The 24,584-nt window shown below is 44.0% G+C and overlaps 2 protein-coding genes across 3 annotated transcripts; one reads left to right on the top strand and one right to left on the bottom strand.

The window, feature by feature from the left end:
• Positions 1 to 438: 438 nt before the first annotated feature.
• LOC127336564 (AT-hook motif nuclear-localized protein 10) lies at positions 439 to 4,600 on the bottom strand. 2 transcript variants are annotated; one of them, XM_051363391.1, is made up of 6 exons: positions 4,500 to 4,600; positions 3,771 to 4,400; positions 3,082 to 3,134; positions 2,038 to 2,169; positions 1,207 to 1,368; positions 439 to 1,104 (listed from the first exon to the last, which is right to left on the bottom strand). In XM_051363391.1, the coding sequence occupies exons 2-6, from the start codon at positions 4,273 to 4,275 to the stop codon at positions 799 to 801; spliced, it is 1,158 nt and encodes a 385-aa protein (XP_051219351.1). In that variant the 5' UTR covers positions 4,276 to 4,400; positions 4,500 to 4,600; the 3' UTR covers positions 439 to 798. The 2 variants fall into 2 exon arrangements, with proteins under 2 accessions (XP_051219351.1, XP_051219352.1); XM_051363392.2 differs by having other exon boundaries at positions 4,504 to 4,584.
• Positions 4,601 to 20,627: 16,027 nt separating this feature from the next.
• On the top strand, positions 20,628 to 22,300 carry LOC127330737 (heavy metal-associated isoprenylated plant protein 4). The gene is made up of 4 exons (XM_051356852.2): positions 20,628 to 20,895; positions 20,981 to 21,147; positions 21,308 to 21,392; positions 21,510 to 22,300. The coding sequence occupies exons 1-4, from the start codon at positions 20,778 to 20,780 to the stop codon at positions 22,034 to 22,036; spliced, it is 897 nt and encodes a 298-aa protein (XP_051212812.1). The 5' UTR covers positions 20,628 to 20,777; the 3' UTR covers positions 22,037 to 22,300.
• The last annotated feature ends 2,284 nt before the right edge of the window (positions 22,301 to 24,584 follow it).

The following is a 24,584-nucleotide window of genomic DNA, read 5'->3' on the forward strand; positions in this document are numbered from 1 at the left end:
TCACGATGATGCCTTCAGGAAGGAGTAGCGACGCCCGAAGGCGCCATCATCTTCAACAACAGCCCAAGGCCAGCGTGTGGCATTCGCCTGGAACATCAACACCCTATTGAACTCCCCGGGGAGTAAGATCCTCACTACCGACCACCAACTCAGGCAAAGACCACGGCAGCTGTGCCAAACCAGAGCACCTACGACACCACCGTTCCGGGGACGCCTCCCATAAGCAAAGATGATCTAGACACCAAAGACACAACACCTAAAGCATACCGTCTAAGATGTTTCGCTGAAATAAGAACGACACCAATTGCTACAAAATGGATGTTGATTCCCCCTGTTATTGCCAGACAGTGTGCCTTGCTTCCAGACCAGCCGTTTGAATCTAAGCTATTACTAATATATTTTGAGAAAACATGAAACTAAGTTAATATAAAAAAGCAGTGATGCTGAAAATATGAATATATGAAATAAGAACATGGCATTTCAAACTCGTGCATGATGATACTAAGAGGAATACAAATTCACGGATAATAGAAACCGTACTAGGAAACGATAACTCCAACCATAAGCTACTGACTGCGAAAGCAGATACGAGATACCAACTAAAAACTACAATAACAGGGCAAGACGTGCATGCCTTGAAGCTACTTATTACTGCTCCTGAGCCCTTCCATCAGGCTCTGCGGTTACTGCTAGCACACCGAATTATTGGCCGACAATGAAGCTGGCACCGGTGCAGGAACTCCTGAACCCTATACTCTGCTAGGTCAAATACTAGAAGCAAAGCTGCAAGCTAAGCCATTAGTCGTTCATGATCTTCAGGTCTGGATCGTAGCGGCTTTGGTTCCCGGAAAGGGACCAGCCCACAGGAGCATATGAAGCGTGAATGGGATGGCCTGCGTTGTTTAACGCGCTGCCGTTAGGACTAGGTCCCATGGGGCTCCCTGGGTCATCAGAGTGATCACTCGATGTTCCATCGGATGCAGGACTAGCAGCTGAGGCTGCTGCAACAAAGCCGGCTGTCTGCATCGGTGCTGACGTTGGCTCACGTTTCACTTGTTCTTCCTTGGGCTTTTTACCTTCAGCAATGAAGCTGCCCACCACAACCTGAAACACATGGAAACCTGTCAACGGAGGCCTCTTGTCATGCTGATTTCAAGGAAGATGCCAGTTGAAAACAAAGTGCAAAGAGGAGATGAATTCAAGAACCTGGACGAGCGTGGCAGCCATAAGCATTCCAGCAACACTGCCTCCTACAATACGTCCATCCCTTCCAGCCAGTGCCACGCTCAAACCACCGGTCCTGCTACGAGTGTCACCATCCTCGGCAAGCAGATATGAGCCCGACAGAGAGAGAATTTCATAGTGGCCCTGTGACAAATAACAGTACTGCAATTCATATGTTTTACATATTGAATTTGTATGATAGAAAACTGTAATTGCATTACAAAAATTCCAACAAAATATTTGTGATGTGACTTTGTATTCTGACCATATGGCCAATAAACTATCACAAGCTCTAGAATGAATACACCCCAAAACCTGATGCTCTTAAAATCATATTTAATCATTTGCAATGTATGAGAGAGCAAGGATATTAAAATTTGACATCCGTTTTCATGTTGCATGCCAAGCTGGGATGTAACATAGAACAACATATTAGCCATTTCTTTTTCTATTCTCGGAGACTACATTGTCAAAAAAACAGACGAGAAGTGAACGCACTCCATACTGGGTTCATAACGAGTAAGCAAACAGAGACACTTACTGGCAAACCAATGAAGTAGCAGACCACAATGGAAATAGAATATAACAAAAAATTTAAATCAATGCATATGTTTAACTTGGTATTTGGTACTACCAAATAACAAACAAACATTTTATAGACCATATGCAACGGCTCTCAACAGAGTAATGCAAAACCAGACTATGATGCTATGGTAGGTCTTTGAGCTTGAGCAGGTACATTACTATTTCACACAAAAATAAAAGGCAAAAACTAAACATTGCTCCAAGTTCTTGGCATGTGCCTGAATGTACCTCGTATGTTACTATCCCACCAGAGGTTGCTGGTTGACGGAGTGTTGCTGTGCACAGCGAACCAGTTGCTGAGATTATACATGTAGTGCGTGGACCTTGTTGCGAAAAGGACAATATTTTTGAAGCAACATCCTGAAAAGAAAATGAATTGATGCATAAATGCCAATGCGTGCTAGATAGTCTGGATTTCAGACATCAGGTACAAGCAAGGAATAGGCTCAAGAATTATCTACTATTAGTAGGTAGTAGATTGATGTTGCAATTGTTGACAATTAGAAAATATAAGACTAATGGTAGATGAATGAATCTATGAAGCTATAATTATTTATTCATGCGAATGAACAATCTCATAGATTTGTAAGTACATCCTGTAAGCATTTTTCCATGCATCCTACAGATCAGCAGTACTCCCTCCGTCTCAGATTAACAGGCACGCACGCAGTTTAAGACAAAGTTTGACCATAGATTTGATCAATAAAATATAAATTTTATGTCTATAAAATCTATATCATTAGATTCATATGCAAAAAAGTTTTCCAATGATATAATTTTTTTGACATATATTTTATATTTTATTGATCAAAATAATGGTCAAAGCAATTTCTTAAACTACGTGATGGAGGTAGTAAGTTGGATACTGTAAAAATAAATATGCAGTAATGGCATGGAGAACATAAGAGGACCAGCAACATTTAATTAGACTCTGTAACAAGAGAAAAAAATCAAGAGGATAAAATCATCAAAAGATGCTACTTCTGTTTTCTGTTTGTTCTAAGAGGCACATGGAAGTGATTTTTGTCATTTTGAACCCTATCAGGCATCCATCAACAAATGATTTGCGATTCACCAAGGGGTAGTCAAAGATTTTCAACATAAGGCAGCATGTTCATGAATATCTAGTTTTGTTCTGAACCAATACTGTAGCTAGCAGGGCAGTCTATTTAATTTTTCCACGGAATAATTCTCCAAGTGCAGCTTAAAAACAATCAGACCAGGCGAGCATATACATCATGGATGTAAGCAAAAAGACAGCAGAGAGGATACCTCATTTGGCTTCACGGTTATTATGTGAGGAGTAAATGATGTCCCGGAAGAACCTGCAAATCAGCAATTAGAATATCACAATGATCATTCCGCAGTCGCAAAAAAAAAATGGTTCGACAAAGGTAGCAAAATTAATTTGGTTCAAATAGGCTCATCAAATTATTATTTTTCATCAGATAGAAAGGCACCAAACAGCCTTCAAAACGTGTCTAATACGGCAAAGAGAAACTTTTTAAAAAACTGGGAAAGATAAACTTTAACCAATTGATACACCAAATCATTTAATGCCCTTTTATGCTGCAAAATGCAAAAGTTACAGCTTGAGGCAAGATAAAAATATGAGCAAAGTAATATATACATTCATAGAAAAATCTTATTACTAGAAAAAAAAAAGCAACATATCTACTGTCTAATATTAAAAGACCAAGCTCATGTTTGACTTCCACTTCTTATATTTAAAAGCTGCTCTGTGCATAACTAAGAAGTCTAAGATAAAGCATATGTGTACTTTTTAACTGCCTGCATTATTCTAACCTATTTAATTCGTTGAAAAATAATTTAAAATGTGGAGACACAATTCAAGCCTGTCCAAACATGACCTTTGAACATTAAAAAGAAAAAGACATGCCGCCTTATTGAGAAGGTTGACACTTGTGAATTCAGAGCAATGCGGATGCAGCCAAAATTACCTAAGGCGTCGAGTTGTTTCTTTTTCCCAGACCCAGGGGGGCGCCCTCTGCGCTTCCCGTCAGGATTCGAGTTCGACTTCGAACCTGCACCGCCGGACTGCCTGCCCGCCTCGGTGGCAGGTTTCGGCCCCATGCCGAGGGTCCCGTCCGGACCATACTTCCTCGGCCTCCCCCTCTTCTTCTTCACGAGCTCCCCGCCACTGCCGCTGATGACGATGGCGCCAGCGCCGCTGCCCGGATGCTGTTGTTGGATGCCCGGCTGGCCGGAATCGGGCCGGTACATGGCCACCGGCATTTCCGCCGGCTTCATCGCCGGCGAGGCGGTGGGCGACGCCATGGGGTTGAAGGCGAGCGGCATCCCTTGCATAACATTCGCGGAGCCCGGCGACATGGCCGGCGCGGGGCCGTAGGCGTTCTGCGGCATCATGACGCCCGCGGTCGCCGGCGGCGAGCCCAGGCGCGGCGGCTGCGGCGGCGGTGGCTGCTGCTGATCCCGTCCGTCCATCTCGCGGCGAAACCCTAGCTTCCCCCCGAATCCGACGCGCTCGTCGCCTGCCTTCGGTTGCTCCGGGCAGAGCGCGCGCGCGGTTACGGCGGTTGTACGTGAGCCTCCCTCGCTGCACGCAAAAACTAATCCGGGGAATCGAATAAAATACAGAGGAAATGGGGAAAGCGGAGGCGGATTTGTGCGTGCAAAGAAAAATCAAATCAATTTGGGAGATGAGTTACCTGCCTGCCTCAAGGGTCGGATCGGATCTGTAGGCCACACGAGGACTCGCGTAATAAATCTGCCCCCTCCTCGTGTGTGCTCTTTCGGTTGTGGATGGACAAAACTACCCCCAGCTTCCTTTTATACCGTCAAACTTTGCTTAGTCGGTGGAAAATAGATCAGGCATGGGCAGCCCGGCCCAGATGGCCCGAGTAAGCCCTGCCCAAAATACCTGGGCTGGGCCAGTCACGGGCTTACAATATGCGATATTTAGGCAAGGATTGGGCTAAGTGCGGGCTTACAAAATGCGATATTTAGGCAAGGATCAGGCCAAGCTGGGCTTTCTTCTCTTGCTTGGGCTGGGCTCGGGCCTGATTTATAGGCCCAATAGTGGGGTTGGGTATGTTTTTAGCATCGGGCTTTTCGTGCCATTTGGGCCGGGTGTACTGTAAAACTTTAACCATGATCATCCATGGTGATTTTTTTTCCCTCAAAAAAAAAATCCATGGTGATTTTCTTATTTATAAATATATATGTCTACCGAGAATAGGTCTTCATCTTCGTTGCCGATGGAACGTCGTGATGCTAGCTATGTCGCACATACTCCTCAGCCTTAGAGCCAAGGAGTCCTTATAATTAAAGCAGGGAAGTCCCCCGACGTTTCGTGGAGACGCCAGCCACGATGATCCGAAGCGCCGAATGGTGACCTATAGAAGAATAGAAGGCCCAACGAGGAGCCACATCAACACTGAAAAACATCGCCACATGAACTTATTGACGAGACCACCAACACAACCATGAACCCAACACGCACATCATGGGTGATCCACCCCCTTTGATTGATCAGGATTCTCACACACTCCACGTGCAACAGCGAAACCAACACTCTACAACACGGAAATTACCAGAGTTAATGTTTCCAGTGTGTTGCCGTCTCCACCACCTAAAAGAGCATCATCAAAACACTGAAACATAAGGACTCCCTTGAAGTGCCGAGAACCATGGTCATCCCCACCTCCCGCATGGAAAACGCATGTTGGGTGCGAGGGAGACTACTGGAATCAGCTAATGAAAAGATTTTATGAGCTAGGCTTTCTGAAGATGCATCTAGGATCGTGTGGGGTTTTGGATGATTAATCATAAGGAAATTGAGGTTTCATCGTCAAAAAATCATATGGAAATCGAGGATCTAATCATTTAATCATAAGGCAATACTTTTTATTATCAATTAATTCTAAGCATGTGAACAACCCACATTTTAGGGGAGTGTTAAAATGATGTGTTGCATCATCTCTATATTAGGATGTGATGCCCATTTAAATATGAGTCAAACACTACATAGAAGTTGCATTGCATATATCTTAGCTAGAACTTATTTTGTGTAAACATGTGGATGAAAAAGATGTCAAGTGAACACATGAATCCGGTCCATTTTTTAACATAAGAACAAACATTTAGATTTCTGCATACCATCAGCTTTATTAAATATTTTTGAAAATGCAAAAAATAAACATCCATTGCATTTACATATAATTTTCTTATATTATTTTCATTGTCAACCTCACATTCTAATATACTGTGTTACCTGACAACCACCATGGTTAAGTTGGGGATATAAGAGAACTTTTTCCAATTTTGCATGCATTGCTTAAAGAAGGAGCTAATGACCTAGAGAGTCCTTGTGTTCAATAATCAACACCGAGTCATTCATGCTGGGACTGGCTATCCTTTACCCGGGGTGGGACTGGCTATGCGCAAAAATACATACACGAAGTTATGTAACATTTTTATCTCAACAAATTAAAGTATGTTTAATATTTTCATTCTAGTTGATAGCGAGTAGACTTTTCAATTTTTTTGGGTGCAAATTAATAATTGTATGGCTTTCCATTTCTTTTTGGAAATGTGAAAGTGCATGGAGCCCCCATGTGTGGTTTTGGTAATTAATGACAATCCCTATGGACTAATGTTTGCGTTGAGTTATATTTGTAGGAGTTGTCCATAGGCAATGCTTGAACCATATGTTGGCTTCAAGGTTGCAATAAGAAGAAATTGATGAAGGATATCAAGTGTCAAGCATGTCTTCAAGATGGAGATGAAGAGTTGTCCATAGGCAATGCTTGAACCATATGTTGGCTTCAAGGTTGCAATAAGAAGAAATTGATGAAGGATATCAAGTGTCAAGTATGTCTTGAAGATGAAGATGAAGTGAGCCCTCAAGTTATCTCAAGACATCAACATGATGAAGAATGAAGAAATGAAGTGCAAGTTCAAGATGAGCCAACTCGAAGAGATCATATGCTTGAAGCTTGCCATCCATATGGTGTTCATGGATATGTGAAGATGCACCGAAGAAGTAGCTCTCCCATAGTGGAGTATGGGGGAGCATTTCGCATGACTTCATCAAGCAAGCACAATCAAGAAAGGCGTTCCATCTTGTTGCGGTCAAGACCGTCATCATCAAGCTCAAGTGGAATGCACAAGGTTAAGGTTTGCTCTTGATAGGGTTTCTTTCTCACCGGTCTCATGGTGTAGTTGGAGACCGGTTTATAGTTTAGTTGCCGTACTATCAAGGGGGCTCTCGAGTGAGTAACTTGATCGTATCCTTCGGAGAGCTCAAACCTTTGCATCCTTGCATCATCTTTCTTGGTTGTTATTTGGATCTTATCCATGTGATGTTTTAGAGCTTGTGATTATTCTCATGACAAGCTCTAGTTCATCAAGAATGGTTTTTGTTTGGGCAACTTGTTGCATTTTCGAGGTTGGAGGTTTTACCGGTATGTCTTTCTTAGATAGGTCAAACCTTTCATCATTTGTTTCTATACTCCTTTGCTGGACTATGATGGTTCCTGCATGATCTTGTAGAGCTTGTTACTAGCTTCGAAACGAGTCCAAGATCATCAAAATCGGAGTCCGGATACTCAAGTTATGCTTTCTCTAAGTTTGCCCAAAAAGAGGAGTTTGGGCTGAGCGGTAGTACCGCCCGAGCACGAGCGGTAGTACCGCCCGTGCACGAGCGGTAGTACCGCCCGAGGTACCGCCCGTGGTACCGGAAATAGGCCATGCCTCACAGTATGTTTCCAGGGTATTGGGACATGCGGCCGGTACCGCGACCGGTGGTACCGCTCCGGCCCGGCCGGAGGTAACGCTCAGCCACGGCCGGAGGTACCGCTCCCCCTCCGCGCGCTCAGCACACACGGGCGGTAGTACCGCCCCTTGCTGACCGGTACTACCGGCCCCAAGTCGACTGGCCAGCCCCAACGGGCAGATTTTGGGGTCTCCTTATTTAAGCCTTATTTCCTCTCTCTCTCTCTCTCTCTCTCTCTCTCTCTCTTGGCACTTCTTCTTCAACCTTTGGCTCTCCACCATTGTTGCATCTTGAGAGATCCTCCTCTCCCCCAATCCCTCCATGATTCTTGCTCAAATTTGAGGAAAAGAGAGAGGTGGTCTAGATCTATATTTGCACCAATCAAATTCCCCTCTTTGTGAGGGAATCTCTAGATCTAGATCTTGGAGAGAAATTTTGTGTTCCTCTTCTTATATTGTTCTTCCTCTCTTATTCCCACAATAGCTTTAGTAGCTTTGTTGGAATTTGAGAGTGGAGGATTTGGGCATCTTTGTGGTGTTCTTGCCATTGCATTTGGTGCATAGGTTTGAGTTCTCCACGGTGATTCGTGGAAGTGAAAGCAAGAAGGTTTTTACTCTTGGGTTCTTGGAACCCTAGACGGATTCTAGGCCTTTGTGGCGATTTGTTGGGAGCCTCCAATTAAGTTGTGGATGTGTGCCCCAACCTTTGTGTAAGGCCCGGTTTCCGCCTCGAAGGAAATCCCTTAGTGGAATCGTGACCTAGGCCTTTGTGGCGAGGGTCACCGGAGATTTAGGTGAGGCGCCTTCGTGGCGTTCGGTGTGTGGTGTGAGTACCGCATCTTGGGGTGAGGCCTTTGTGGCGTTGGTGTGCATCGAGCAACCACACCTCAAGGTGAGCCTCTTGTGGCGTTCGGGAGCACTAAGCAACCGCACCTCTCCACCGGAGATTAGCACTCGCAAGAGTGTGAACTCCGGGATAAATCATCGTCTCCCGCGTGCCTCGGTTATCTCTATACCCGAGCTCTTTACTTATGCACTTTACCTTGTGATAGCCATTGTGCTTGAAGTTATATATATCTTGCTATCACATACTTGCTTGTATTGCTTAGCATAAGTTGTTGGTGCACATAGGTGAACCTTTGCTTAGAATAAGTTGTTGGTGCACATAGGTGAACAATAGTATATAGGTTTTGGGCTTGACAAAGTAAACGCTAGTTTTATTCCGCATTTGTTAAGCCCATCTCGTAAAAGTTTTAAATCGCCTATTCACCCCCCCCTCTAGGCGACATCCATGTCCTTTCAATTGGTATCAGAGCAAGGTCTCTCATTCTTAGGCTTCACCGCCTTGAGAGTAAAGATGTCGGTTAGGGGATTAGCGCACAATAACTTGTTTATATTTGATGGCACAAATTATGATCTATGGAAAATTTATGTGCTTAATATTTTGCGTCGTATGTCCCCGGACATGGAGCGATTTCTTGACATGGGTTTTTCTTCTCCTAAGGATCCACAAAATTTATCTCTTGAGGAGGAGAAAAACTCTTGTCTCGATGCTCTTGCTTCTCATGTGTTTTCCATTGTTGTGAGCAATGTAGTTACTTCTTCAATCATGCCTTTTGGGAGCGCTCATGAATTATGGACAAAGCTTCAAGATAAATATGATGTGTCCACTATCATTGAGGATGATTGTTTTGCTTCCACTTCCGGCCGTGATGAGTTCTCATCTTCATCCACTTCACCAAAGTGTGGTAAGACACAAGGTAATGATATGGTGAGTGGTGATGAAAATTGCAATATTGATATTGAGCTTACTATTGATGATTCTTCATCTCTATCTCATTGCAATGCTTCATCTTTGGACTTAAACACATCTAGCACTAGAAATGATTTACATGCTTGTGTTGATAGTCCTTGCATATCATGTGTAAGTTGCTTGAAAAAATCTAATGATGATATGCTTGCATTGTCTTGTGGCCATGATAAAAATGATTATATTTCCTCTAGTTGTTGTGTGTCTAACAATGTAGAGGAAACCAAAGATTCTATTGGTCAAGACAAGATCTTGAAAGGAGCCTCAAGTAACTCCTCATCTTTATCTCACGGTCCTCATATATGCCTTATGGCCAAGGGTTCCACGGTACCTCCTACCATGAAACCTAATATTTCTCGTGGTGATAAGGATGAGGATGAATATGAAGAAGAGGATTGGGTTGCCTCTCTACGCGATAAAGGTGAGAGTGTATTCAAGGTTCTTTACAAAGATAAAATTGCTAGCTCTCACTTCTTTGAAATCTTGACTACCGCTATTGAGAGCCAAAAACTTATTTGGATGCATGAGAACACCATTGATAAAAAGGGTGCTCTTGAACGAGAGTATGCCGATGATGTAGCATCATTAAAGAATGAACTTGAAGAAGAACAACAGACCGTAGCCTCTCTTGAAGAGCAACTTGAAACCCTTGAAGTGTCTCAAAATGAAAAGTTCAAAGTTGGTGTTGGTCATGATAAACTTGTTAAGGATCTAGATGATCTAGACAAGGCCCACAAGGCCTTGGAGAGCGAACACTCTATCCTCACCAAGTCATATGAGCAACTACAAGCTTCATATTTAAAAGAGCATGCTATGTTACCCTCTCTTCTTGATATGTCTTGTGATGATGCTTGTGCTACTAACTCTACTTCTTGTGAAGCATCTATCTTGAAGGAGAATGTTGAGCTAAGGGCTCAACTTGATTTGCTAACTTGCAATTATGGGAAATTGGAAGAAAATCATGGAAAGCTTTCTAGCTCCCATGAGGATCTTCTAGCCTCTCATGATAGGCTAAAGTTAGCTCATGAGGCTATCATATCTAAGGCAACACCTTGTGAGCCTCATGTGGATACTAGCACTACTACTCAAAATGCTATATTGCCATGTGCTAGTCCTTGTAATTCATCCACTCATAGTATTGCTAAATCTTGTGATGAATTATCTTCCTTGCCTTGTTGCTCTAACAATGAAGGTTCTACTTCCTCTAGTACTTGTGTTGTTACTAACCATGTAGAGGAAATCAAAGAGCTCAAGGCCCAAGTCACTTCCTTGAAGACCGACTTGGTAAAGAGTCATGAAGGGAAATGCAAACTTGACACGATGTTAAGTGTGCAACAATCTCCCAATGACAAGAGTGGACTTGGATTCAAATCCAACAACAAGAACAAGTCCAACAACAACAACATGAACAACAAGAAGAAGGGCCAAGTACAAGCCAAAGACCCAGCCAAGATTGTTTGCTTCAAGTGCAAAATTGAAGGGCACCATGTTAGATCTTGCCCTTTGAATAAGAAGCAAAAAGGGAAGCGGCCTCAAGCTCAAACTTATATTCAACCTCAAGTTGAAGAAATTCCACTTCCCAAGAAGAATCAAGCCAATGCTCCCATTGTGGAGAAATCTAGTGAGAAGAAGGAGAAGAAAAGAACTTGCTACATATGCCGTGAGAAGGGCCACATCTCCTCCTTTTGCACTATTGGTACCTCATCCAACTCTATCACCATTGATGATGTTTATTCTCTTCGTAAGGATGAGGGTGGCAATGTGTTTGCCAAATTTGTTGGTGCCCAAAGTGGTGTCAAGAAAAGAACCATTTGGGTTGCCAAGCCTATTGTGACTAACCTCTTAGGACCCAACTTAGTTGGGGACCAACAATCCAAAACTTGATCAATAGGTGCTTGTTGGAGGGCATTGGAGACTTGGCTACATCATGAAGAATTAAGGGATCTTCATCATTTATTTTATCTCAAGCCAAGTCTTTTGGTTATCTTGCTTCTATCATATATTCAATGTTCCTCCTTGCGGTAACATGTTCTCAACTCATTTATATTGAAAGCTACTCGCCCCTTTGCATGTGTTAGTTTTTGTTCCTAACATGTTTGTATATGTTGTGTTTCCTATTTGCTTTTCTTGAGAAATCAAGTCTATGCATGTTGGGTTGCACACCATGTATTTGTGTTTGTGTTGGAGCCACTTTGCATCTTGTTGTATCTTATATGGCTCTTATGAGCGACTAATGGACTATCCCATTTTGGGGGAGTGATATTTCTTTGGGAATTTCATGATCCTAACAATGTGTGTACATGAGGAATATCACTTAGAATTGATATTGCAAGATTATCTAGTCTCTATGTGGTATGTCATCTTCATGAGAAATTCAAATTCTAATGTCCATTAATATCTTTGTGGATCTTATTTGTGAAAGTTTTTCTTGGCATGGTTTTTCACAACGTGTCCTTTCAACGTGTCCCTCAATACATTTTTGGAAAACCATGTGCTTCAAGTCATACTATTAATTGCTTTGCATGTTGGTATGAATACTATTAATTGCCTTGCATGTTGGTATGACTAAATGAAGCTATCAAGAAACTATCTTTGCATGATGGTTAACTCTTATCTTTTACCATATGCTTTGTTCGTTGTAAATATGATCTTATGTATACTTACAAACTACCACCGGGAAATATTTCCTAATACCTCTTGTCCTAGGACAATTGGTAATCATTATGAGGTAGATATTTATTGATCATATCTACATTGGCTCTTGTGTTTAAATTTCCTTATTTATTGCCATGAATTTATTGTGCTTTGACTCCCATGTGTCTTCCTTGCATCTTATGGATCTAAGTTGTCTATTCAAACTTTCTTAGCATTTTTAGAAAATATAGGTAGCGTGATGATCCTAGTTTTGTGCATTTTGTATTCATATAAAAAATCCTAGATAATGCACCAATCTTGGGGGAGCTCTTCTATATTTATTAGAATGCTTAACATCTCTTGATCTTTATCAAAAATTTGGTTTTGGGACATAAAATTTTCTTTTTGGTACTTTGTGCCATCATAAAAAGTTTTGAGGGTTTGGTTTATTTGTTGGAACATTGCTCTCTTAGGAGTTGGTTATCTCATTCCTTTGTGCTTAGGCTTAATTAGCTTCTTATTATGAAATAAGTCTTTGGAGTAAATCTTGTGTTGATTTGATTCTTTGATATAATTTGGGCAACCATTGTCTCTTGATTTATTTGGTGTTTTGTCCAAATTGTATCTTCCTTTGGTTCTTGAAAGTATTGTGCATGCATATTTAATATATGTATATCTTATGGCATGTGTTACTTTCTTTGATCCAATATATAGGGTAAACTCCATCAAATCCTAATTTGATTAAGATGTGCATGAAATTCAATTTCATATCTATATGCACATAGTATTGTGGAGTTTGTCCTATATGTTGTAGTGTGTCTAACTACTTCGGACCCAATTAGTTTGGAGACCATTTTGTACTTACCTTTGTGTTAGGTACAATGGATATGCATTGGATGCTTGTCTCACTCTTGGAAAGAAGTGGTGACTCAATGGTAACTTGAGGCAAGCTAGGATGGTCAACGAACATATATCTACTACATCCACACCAATGCTATCTTGGTAACAAGTATCTTTTCATGCATATTTTTCTAGCATCCAACCATGTGGTTGCATCTTGGCATGAATCTCTTGATTTGCAAATGTTGTGCTTCTTGCAAAAGTCTTAATGAAACCTCTTTACTGTGAATGTGAGTAATTTGAGATGAGTGCATTTGTTGGGAAGTATTTTAAATCATGCTCACGATTCATCCATCCCAACTATGCCTATCTAGCAATTTTATTGCATATCAATTCCTCAAGGCTCTCACATGTGCAATATAGATGAAAGTGCAAATTTAGTTACTTCTTTTGGTATCCTCGTTTGTGATACTTGTTGTCTTTTCTCAAATGCATCCCAACTATCTTCTATCCCTTGTTGATATTTGTGATGTATTTTAGTTGTTTGTGGTTGAAGTTCATGAATGTACAATAAGATAAAATTGAGCCTTTGGCCATGCTATTAAGCAAAAATTCTTATTGGTATATTTCATGACTTCGTCTTGGATATCATACTATATTTCTTGCGTATCTATTTTGTGTGTGCATGTTTCTTTGTGGATAAATATCTTTGTGATATTGCCCACTTAGAGAAACTTATACACATAAGAGATGATACATCTCCTTTTGATATCTTATTTATTTATTGCGTGTTGATTGGTCATGCTAAGCATATAATTCATTGAAGACTATGATGATGCTTTTTGCTCATCCTTGTAATAGTCTTATATTATGCTTTATCATGTCTTTCACATATCCTCTTGGTTGAGCCTTTTTATTATGGTGCCTCTTACTTGTTGCTCAACTATTTGTTTGTTGCAAGTGTTAAGCTTATTTGTTCTATCTATGATCTATTGCAAATGTTTGTGTTTTAAATGGTAATGAGGGAGTGAGGATTCCATGTTATGCATATTGTATTCAAATACAACATTTTAATTTATGCATGTACCTTGGGGAGCTTCCTCATTTGATTTAGAACACTATCTTTTGGTGATCATTAGAGTTTGATTCACTTGGTATCTTTTGTTTTTTTAATGATATTATGGGAGTGATGATTCCATGTTTGTGCACTTTACACTCCAATGCAAGTTGTCAGGTTTTGTGCACAAACCTTGGGGAGCTTCCTCATATTATTTAGAGTAATCTTCTTGATCTTATCATAATATCTATCTTTCTTTTGGTATCTTCTTTGTGGTTCATTTGGTTGCTTGCTTCATTTGTTGAAGCTTCTAGACTTTGTTATCGTTTTGCAATCTTTGATCCTATCTATAGTGTGATTCCTTCCGAATATTCGTCATTGGATACGTGCATTTGATTCCACTCAAATTATGAGAAATGCACACGCTATGGAGGAACTCTCACTATATTGACCTTCTAAATTTTTCACCCATTTCGGCAATTGGTGCCAATGGGGGAGAAGTTTGGAGGGTTTAAGGGAATTTGGTTATGTCTTTGCTTTGTGCTTAAGCATGTGCCTTTATTGCATTGCATCTTGTTGCTTTGCATAGTTGAATAGTTAGAGGAAACTCCACTAGGCTTTGAATGCCAATATATGCAATGAAAGTCAATATCATTCACACACGCATATATTATGGGAGAGTTTGCTCTATATATTCAACTTGCTTGCTACTTAAATTCCTTATATAAACCCTCTCAAAGAGATTGTCATCAATTACCAAAATGGGGGAGATTGAAAGTGCATGGAGCCCCCATGTGTGGTTTTGGTAATTAATGACAATCCCTATGGACTAATGTTTGCGTTGAGTTATATTTGTAGGAGTTGTCCATAGGCAATGCTTGAACCATATGTTGGCTTCAAGGTTGCAATAAGAAGAAATTGATGAAGGATATCAAGTGTCAAGCATGTCTTCAAGATGGAGATGAAGAGTTGTCCATAGGCAATGCTTGAACCATATGTTGGCTTCAAGGTTGCAATAAGAAGAAATTGATGAAGGATATCAAGTGTCAAGTATGTCTTGAAGATGAAGATGAAGTGAGCCCTCAAGTTATCTCAAGACATCAACATGATGAAGAATGAAGAAATGAAGTGCAAGTTCAAGATGAGCCAACTCGAAGAGATCATATGCTTGAAGCTTGCCATCCATATGGTGTTCATGGATATGTGAAGATGCACCGAAGAAGTAGCTCTCCCATAGTGGAGTATGGGGGAGCATTTCGCATGACTTCATCAAGCAAGCACAATCAAGAAAGGCGTTCCATCTTGTTGCGGTCAAGACCGTCATCATCAAGCTCAAGTGGAATGCACAAGGTTAAGGTTTGCTCTTGATAGGGTTTCTTTCTCACCGGTCTCATGGTGTAGTTGGAGACCGGTTTATAGTTTAGTTGCCGTACTATCAAGGGGGCTCTCGAGTGAGTAACTTGATCGTATCCTTCGGAGAGCTCAAACCTTTGCATCCTTGCATCATCTTTCTTGGTTGTTATTTGGATCTTATCCATGTGATGTTTTAGAGCTTGTGATTATTCTCATGACAAGCTCTAGTTCATCAAGAATGGTTTTTGTTTGGGCAACTTGTTGCATTTTCGAGGTTGGAGGTTTTACCGGTATGTCTTTCTTAGATAGGTCAAACCTTTCATCATTTGTTTCTATACTCCTTTGCTGGACTATGATGGTTCCTGCATGATCTTGTAGAGCTTGTTACTAGCTTCGAAACGAGTCCAAGATCATCAAAATCGGAGTCCGGATACTCAAGTTATGCTTTCTCTAAGTTTGCCCAAAAAGAGGAGTTTGGGCTGAGCGGTAGTACCGCCCGAGCACGAGCGGTAGTACCGCCCGTGCACGAGCGGTAGTACCGCCCGAGGTACCGCCCGTGGTACCGGAAATAGGCCATGCCTCACAGTATGTTTCCAGGGTATTGGGACATGCGGCCGGTACCGCGACCGGTGGTACCGCTCCGGCCCGGCCGGAGGTAACGCTCAGCCACGGCCGGAGGTACCGCTCCCCCTCCGCGCGCTCAGCACACACGGGCGGTAGTACCGCCCCTTGCTGACCAGTACTACCGGCCCCAAGTCGACTGGCCAGCCCCAACGGGCAGATTTTGGGGTCTCCTTATTTAAGCCTTATTTCCTCTCTCTCTCTCTCTCTCTCTCTCTCTCTCTCTCTCTCTCTCTCTCTCTCTCTCTCTTGGCACTTCTTCTTCAACCTTTGGCTCTCCACCATTGTTGCATCTTGAGAGATCCTCCTCTCCCCCAATCCCTCCATGATTCTTGCTCAAATTTGAGGAAAAGAGAGAGGTGGTCTAGATCTATATTTGCACCAATCAAATTCCCCTCTTTGTGAGGGAATCTCTAGATCTAGATCTTGGAGAGAAATTTTGTGTTCCTCTTCTTATATTGTTCTTCCTCTCTTATTCCCCCAATAGCTTTAGTAGCTTTGTTGGAATTTGAGAGTGGAGGATTTGGGCATCTTTGTGGTGTTCTTGCCATTGCATTTGGTGCATAGGTTTGAGTTCTCCACGGTGATTCGTGGAAGTGAAAGCAAGAAGGTTTTTACTCTTGGGTTCTTGGAACCCTAGACGGATTCTAGGCCTTTGTGGCGATTTGTTGGGAGCCTCCAATTAAGTTGTGGATGTGTGCCCCAACCTTTGTGTAAGGCCCGGTTTCCGCCTCGAAGGAAATCCCTTAGTGGAATCGTGACCTAGGCCTTTGTGGCGAGGGTCACCGGAGATTTAGGTGAGGCGCCTTCGTGGCGTTCGGTGTGTGGTGTGAGTACCGCATCTTGGGGTGAGGCCTTTGTGGCGTTGGTGTGCATCGAGCAACCACACCTCAAGGTGAGCCTCTTGTGGCGTTCGGGAGCACTAAGCAACCGCACCTCTCCACCGGAGATTAGCACTCGCAAGAGTGTGAACTCCGGGATAAATCATCGTCTCCCGCGTGCCTCGGTTATCTCTATACCCGAGCTCTTTACTTATGCACTTTACCTTGTGATAGCCATCGTGCTTGAAGTTATATATATCTTGCTATCACATACTTGCTTGTATTGCTTAGCATAAGTTGTTGGTGCACATAGGTGAACCTTTGCTTAGAATAAGTTGTTGGTGCACATAGGTGAACAATAGTATATAGGTTTTGGGCTTGACAAAGTAAACGCTAGTTTTATTCCGCATTTGTTAAGCCCATCTCGTAAAAGTTTTAAATCGCCTATTCACCCCCCCTCTAGGCGACATCCATGTCCTTTCAAAATGACATGTATTTTTTTGAGACGGATGCAAAAGCTTTAGCTCATGTCATTACAGATTAAGTACTTAGAAAGTTGTTACAACACCCAAACGAGCAAAAATTTAGCGGACACAAAAGCCTACTCTCACGGCATAATTGCACCCAAGTGCTTTGCACCTGCCCTACTCCACGACGCCCCCCTCTAGCTTAGATCTTGGAGAACACAATGGCCGGCATGGATGACGTCACCTTTGGTTTCAAATTTCCCAAGTGGTGAGCATGATAAGAGATGCCAAATATTTGTGCCTCGTGTGACGGACGTTGAAAACGGATTCCCACCACTCTTTGACAGAATCAAAGGTTGGGAAAATCGCCATGTCGATCGAGGAAAATCCAAGCCAACGGATGATCATGTTCCAAACTTGCTACAAGTAGAGGTGATGCGCTGTCTATCTCTGGTTATCTTTTGCATAGTTTATATATGCCATGGATGATGAAATCAGCCCCTCAAACTGGGCCCTATGGGCCGATGCCACCGAGTAAGTTCGGAAGTCGCTGAAATTTCAAACAATATCATCTTGACTGCCCTGAATAAGATGCACCTCGCTCATCTTCTTCCAAAGGTCAACAAACTCCATGATGCGGTGAGGAGGTAAACCGGAGGTGGTGATGATATTCGAGATCAATCATCTTGGAGGGCCTTGTTTTAAGAGTAACCCGGAGGTGGTGTTGGAGTACAAGGTGCCCATGTATAGCTTATACTGCATTTACATGCTCACATTCATTCGCCAACCTTTTCTAATTCAAAGCTCATTGTTGAGCACTCAAGCTCACTTTTTTTTGGTCTGAAACACGGAGTATTGGGGCATTATTGGGCCAAAGGTGTTCTTCCATTAACCAAACCCAATGGGAAATTGAGAAACATGTGATGCGTGCAATGATTTCCGATAGCCACATCATATGCATCCACATCCAATCCTAGAAGAAAGGCAGGGGCCATCACGTCGTGCACGGGAGTACTGGAAGTGGAAGGCGATGGAGACGCAGACAAAGCAAACACCACGGGCGCATGGGCCAACGACTCAGACAGGCTCACAGAGGCAGGTACGCACGGCGGCACGGGCGATCCGGCAAATCAGCATTTCCGCCGAGCGCGCGATCGCGGGATCGGAATCCAAATCCGTGCTGCGTCAGCGCGCCGCGACGACGCAAGCAGCCGGCGGCACGCACCGGGGCGCTGATCGAGATCGAAAACGAAATCGTGGTGTGTCACGGCGTTCTGGCTCTGTTGGTGCTGCTACTGTCCATGGGGTCAGGCCGAGCGGAGAAGACGGGGGACGAGCGAGGGGAAGGTGGTGAGATCCGCGCTCGGGGCTCACGCTCTCCCGTTGCGTGCACGCGCATGACGCACGCCAAATTTGTTTCCTCGGCCAACGCATAGACGAAACCAGTTACTCCTTTCATTTCTTCATTCATTTCTCGAAACAGGCTTTTTGTTTTACTATATTAATATAGCAACCATACGGTGCTTGAGCCTCAGCACAAGCAAGCTCAAACGAAAAGGAAAAAGGGGAAAAAAGAAAGGAATGTCAACAACATCAGATCGACGATGACCCGCCACCGTTGCGTCCTACGAATTCCCACCGTGATATTCTCATTCCGGGGCGCCGCATACCAAGCAACACAAAGGGATGTGATGATGACAACGATACTGCCCGGACTGATCCCAGGGTTTAGCCAGGTACGCGGAGGGGTGTGGTGAAGGGTACGTCCGGCGCCTTTCAAGAAGGAATGGCGACGCCCGCGGGCGTCACCGCGTCGGTGTCAGCCATCCGACATGGATTTGCCCCGACTCCTAAAAAACCATGACCCTCCATCGCGCTACACCAAACTCGTCGCCCACCAACTTGCGCCACCACGATCTTGGAATCACCACCCCGGTCTCACCGTGAACAAGACCGACGAGATTGAGAAGAGATAGTCGTGACCGGGATGCGACTAAACAATGGCCACGTGGGAGGGAAAAACCTCCTCCGCCAATGGAGGTAACCGACCTAACATAGCATCAGGCCCTCCGGGCCCAACCAAGTCCGAGCAGGCTCATGAAGCTCCCTCCATCGCGTTGCAGTAGGTGCGCCGCCGTTCAAGCCACCCCCAACCGAAGTCATGCCTCCGACCACTAAAGATGGCGTCGGCGCGCCCAGGGCAGACCCTCCCAAACCTAGATGGGGCCCAAAGGGCCCAGATCTAGGCCGGTAGCATGCCACCACCACAGCCACCGCGCCATCCCGCCGCCAAGTAGTAGCTTCTCGGCCATCCTGCCACCCATAACGCCGCCAACCTAAGCACACCGGCACTGGCCGAGGACAGCCCCGCGCATCCCTCCAAGTGCACGGGTAAGGGCAGGTTGCCTCTGCCGGCACCGCGCGGGCTTTATCCAGCGGCCTGCGTCGACAGATGTGACAGGGAGAGGAGGAGGAGGAAGGGGTTGCTGGGAGCTAGGTTTTTCGTCGCCCCGACCCTGCCCACGGGGAATGGGACGGGAACGCACCGTTTTTTCTCTTCTCCTTGCTTGTTTCATTCCTGATAGAAATATTTCAAAATCAATCCCTGCTTCGACGTCATTAAGAATGAGGTCAAATTTATACATGTAGGCACCAATTCAACACGACGCCAAAACACGTAGATGCCAAGCCACATGGCACTGAAGTCGGTCGGCACCACCAAGGGCAATGGCGCCGAACCGGTAAGAGTGCTTGTGTGCTGTTATTCCTTGACGCCGACCTACACCATTCGGGCTTAATTTTCCCTGCAAAAAAATCCCGCTTCATTTCCAATGCCTCCATTCTTAGAGGTCATGTTTGCAAACATGCGAGACAAGGAATTAATTTGGCCGGGTAAGAATTGTCAAAAAAAAAAAAAAAACTGTTTACGCATGCGCCTAGGGTTGGGTAAAAGACGCGTGATCACTCACTCGTAGTGTTGGCCCAATACAAGAGTTTGGGCTATAGTCGCCTAAGTGCCCGAGGACCAAAGTTCGGACCCAGCAGGTTACTAGGCCCGTTAGTCACAGAGTTCGGGCGAAAGCAGATGGGCTTATGAAAAAAAACTTTCCAGCATAAATTTTCAGCATTTCCGTCTGCCGTCATCATAAAACGCTGTCAAAAAGCACTTTGATGATCATATCATCGACTTTTGAACCGTCAACGTTTTCGTCTAGGCACATCAAGTATACGCAAATTTATCTACCTCTCTGCAAGTTGACCCGGCGGCCAGCGGTCAATCGCAGCAGCAACCCAACCACTTCGGGAAACATTGTTGCCGAACCACGAGTTTGGATTGACAAAACCTGCGGCTTGTCGTCACTTCGAGTCGAAACACCTACGCGAAGTATACTTCCCAACCCGTTTCTGGACCGTTTTTTCTCAACCATCAGCTAGTGAACCACCTCCAACAAATCTCCACCTGAACCTTCTTCCTCCTGGAGCCGCGCACATTAACCCCCGATCGAACCCCACGTATCAGCGCAGTGCCCAGCATTTGCTAGTACTCCAGCTAACAGCAGACAATTCATTGAGGTCTTAGGTCCAGCATAGCAGAGTCACTCCCGGCCATGGGAGAGACCAAGGAGGAGGAGAAGAAGTTCGAGCTGAAGACGGCCGTGTACAAGGTGCACGTCCACTGCGGGCAGTGCGCGCGCGACATCGAGACACAGTTCACCGAGTTCCACGGTGCGTGCCCGTGCTTCCCAGTGTCTGTAGTACCATTCTCTGCACTGTATTTTTTGTTTGCCTGACACGGGCTGGCGTACTGCAGGTGTTCAGGAGGTGAAATTGGACGCCGGGTCAGGGAAGGTGACGGTGAGGGGCGTCGGGTTCGACGTCGAGAAGCTCAGGGTGAAAGTCTCGGACGGCTGCCGGAAACATGTTGAGTTCATTCCTCCCCCAGAAGATTTGATCACCGAGATCAAGACCAAGGAGGAGGTAACGCACTCTCTCTGAAAACCACCTCTTATAAAATGTAACACGTTACCTTCATAAACATGTCGTTCTTCTACAGTTGCCCTGAATCTGAAACTAATGTTACCTGAATGTCGATACAATATACCAACAATTTCTGTCCCTTCCCTTCATAATGCTGCAGGAGCTGACGATCATCACTCTAAAGGTTGGATTGCATTGCCCTGACTGCGCAGTCAGGGTCAGAGAGATCCTACTTGAGCACACGAGTAATTTCTCCCTCCCTCTTAACACAGTCAATATGCTATTTCGTACATGCTGTGCTCTAGCTAGCCTGAATGCCTGATCCCAACACTAATATGCCCGTGTGCTAATAATCAATGTAGGTATTTACGCCGCGAAGACCGACTTCGGCAAGAGCTCGTGCGTCGTCGAGGGCGTCATCGAGGAGACCAAGCTCACCGAGTACATCTACCAGCGGACGCGCAAGCACTGCACCATCGAGAAAGTGGAGAAGACGGTGAGGATCATAGAGGAGAAGGTCGAAGTGAAGAAGGAGGATAAGGTGGAGGAGGTCGTGGAAGTGGTCGAGGAGGTCATCGAGGAGAAGATCAAGGAGGTAGTTGCCCCCTACTTCATCCCCTGCACGCACCCGCACTTCATCGACTACTCGCACCCTTCCTACCGCGGCGGCGGCTGCGGACGCCGGCGCTCCCCGTGCGGCGGTGGCGGTTACGGTTATGGTTACGGTGGTGGTGGATATGGCTATGGTTGCGATGACGGCTTTGGTGACGGCTATGGATCGTACACGCACTCTGAGCTCAGCGGGTACCAGGAGACATCCTTCTTGCATTGCTCGCACCCTGTTGATTTCCTCAGCTACGAGGACCCGAATGCATGCTCCGTGATGTAGAATCTTTGTATTTTGTAGCTAGGCAAATTTACGGCGAATACTGTTGAAGTTTTAAATAAGAACAGTAGTACTAATTAAGTACGTAACGTTTTTACGTGCTTGAGTTCAGATTTTATAATGGTTGCCTTGTAGACCGGTACTTCAAATGCAACGAATCTGAAGTCGAATGTATAGTGTACAACCTACACCTACAAGAACACCTTGACCAAATGTCACGAGGAACCAAGGGATCACGCCATCACGGAATGCTTGAAGAGCTGGTAACTATTAGTCATTCCTGGTGATGTACTCGGAAGTTGAATGGGATGATATTAAAAATTGACTTTTAAAAAATCTATAATAAGGTTAAGTGGTCTTTCCTCCATCAAACTCTTGGAATGAAAGACTTTTCTGATAAGGGACGTGCTTTAATTCATAACTTTGTTTCGGAAGGAAGTGTTGCCATCAAAGTCAATCATACCCATTGGTAATTACTTTCAGACTAAGAAGAGGCTCAGGCAAGGCGACCCATTATCATTACTGCTATTTAACATAGTGGCTGATATGTTTGTTGTCATAATTGAACGCACAAAGTCCGATGGCCAAATTGATAGTGTGATTTGTCATCTTGTTGACGGTGGATGGAACATGACATCAAACAAAGCAAGAAACGTGAAGTTACTTTTGGCGTTCGAGCAATTTTCGAGTCTGGAGATACACTTCCATATGAGTGAGTTGTTTTGTTTCGATGAGGCTCGGGCGCGCAGATATGCTGAATTATATATTTGGCTGCAGGTAAGACCGGTTTCCTATTAGGTATTTGGAAATTTCAATTCATTATTGGAGACTTACAAACGCTGAATAGAAAATGGTGGAGGAACGACTAGAAACTATATTAAGTAGCTGGAAATGTAAATCCATGGAAGGAAGGTTGGTTCTCATTAATTCAGTACTAAGAAATATGGTACTTGATGACTCACAAGTATAGGGGGTGTATCGTAGTACTTTCGATAAATAAGAGTGTCGAACCCAACGAGGAGCAGAAGGTGTTGACAAGCAGTTTCGTTGAAGGATTCACTGTAAATGCTCACAGACAAGTATTTAGGGGGTTTTGATATAGCAGATAAATAAAATACAAGTAAGTAAAATACGAGAGTAATAATTGCAGCGAGTGGCCCAATCCTTTTTAGCACAAAGGACAAGCCGGTTTGTTTACTTATGATGACCAAACGTTCTTGAGGACACACGGGAATTTAGTCTAGTGCTTTCGCTTCATATAGTTGATTAATCTTCATTGTTTTGATAAGTGGTGTGTGGGTGAACCTATGCTAATGCACCACCCTTCCTAGGACTAATACATACTTGTGATTAAACCCCTTGCAAGCATCCGCAAATACAAGAAAGTAATTAAGATAAATCTAACCACAGCCTTAAACTTTGAGATCCTGCTATCCCTCATGCATCGATATACCAACGGGAGTTCAGGTTGCTGTCACTCCGGCAACCCCACAATTAGCAAACGAATACAAGATGCATTCCCCTAGGCCCATAAAGGTGAAGTATCATGTAGTCGACGTTCACATGACACCACTAGAAGAATAACACCACAACTTAAATATCAAACCATTAAATATTACTCAACATAGTTCACTACTAACATTTAGACTTCACCCATGTCCTCAAGAACTAAACGAACTACTCACAAGACATCATATGGAACATGATCAGAGGTGATATGATGATGGATAACAATCTGAACATAAACCTTAATTCAACGGTTTCACTCAATAGCATCAATAACAAAGAGTAATCAACACCGGGAGAGTTTCCCCTATGAAATAATCAAGATTCAACCCTAGATGTTACAGCGGAGACGAGGTGCAGCGGTGGAGATGACGGTGTCGGTGGTGGAGATGATGATGATGATCCCAATGAAGTCCAGCTCGATGACGGTGATGATGGCGACGATTTCCCCCTCCGGGAGGGAGTTTCCCCGGCGGATTTCAGCCTGTCGGAGAGCTCTTTTATCTCTGGTGTTTTCCGCCCCGCAGAGGCGGCTGTGTCTATTCTCGATCCTCCTCCGCACCTTAGGGTTTTGGGTAGATGAAGTACGCGAAGGGGATATGGCCGAGGGGGGTCGTGGGCCCCCTCCCCACGTGGCGGCGCGCCTGGCCTGGTGGCCGCGCCGGCCTATGGGGAGGGCCCACGGCGGCCCTCCTCGGCCTCTCCTTTTGGCTGGCTCCTTCTTCTGGAAAAATAAGAACTTCGGTATATTTTCCGTCAATTGTTGATCTTCAGAAATATTGTATCCTTACGGTGCTTTTTCCAGCAGAATCTTGACTCCGGTGAGTAATTCTTCAATAATCATGAAACATGCAAAATAGGTGAAATAACATAAGTATCATCTCTAAATATGAAATATATCAATGAATAACAGTAAATTATGATATAAAATAGTGATGCAAAATGGACGTATCAACTCCCCCCAAGCTTAGACCTCGCTTGTCCCCAAGCGAAACTGAACTCAGTAAACAAGACCACATGTTTGTGGAGTGACAAGGTATCAACT

This window comes from Lolium perenne, chromosome 2 (genome assembly GCF_019359855.2).
Source record: "Lolium perenne isolate Kyuss_39 chromosome 2, Kyuss_2.0, whole genome shotgun sequence".
NCBI lineage: Eukaryota > Viridiplantae > Streptophyta > Magnoliopsida > Poales > Poaceae > Lolium > Lolium perenne.

What these genes read in the sequence shown, in the direction of transcription:
- LOC127336564 (XM_051363391.1), bottom strand. Translation starts at nt 4,275, where the DNA reads ATGGACGGACGGGATCAGCAGCAGCCACCGCCGCCGCAGCCGCCGCGC. An exon ending in TAACCGTGAAGCCAAATGAG is followed by an intron (nt 2,170 to 3,081) that starts GTATCCTCTCTG and finishes TTTTCTTTTCAG; the next exon opens with GATGTTGCTTCAAAAATATT. An exon ending in GTGGGATAGTAACATACGAG is followed by an intron (nt 1,369 to 2,037) that starts GTACATTCAGGC and finishes TATTTGTCACAG; the next exon opens with GGCCACTATGAAATTCTCTC.
- LOC127330737 (XM_051356852.2), top strand. Translation starts at nt 20,778, where the DNA reads ATGGGAGAGACCAAGGAGGAGGAGAAGAAGTTCGAGCTGAAGACGGCC. An exon ending in AGATCAAGACCAAGGAGGAG is followed by an intron (nt 21,148 to 21,307) that starts GTAACGCACTCT and finishes ATAATGCTGCAG; the next exon opens with GAGCTGACGATCATCACTCT. An exon ending in GATCCTACTTGAGCACACGA is followed by an intron (nt 21,393 to 21,509) that starts GTAATTTCTCCC and finishes TAATCAATGTAG; the next exon opens with GTATTTACGCCGCGAAGACC.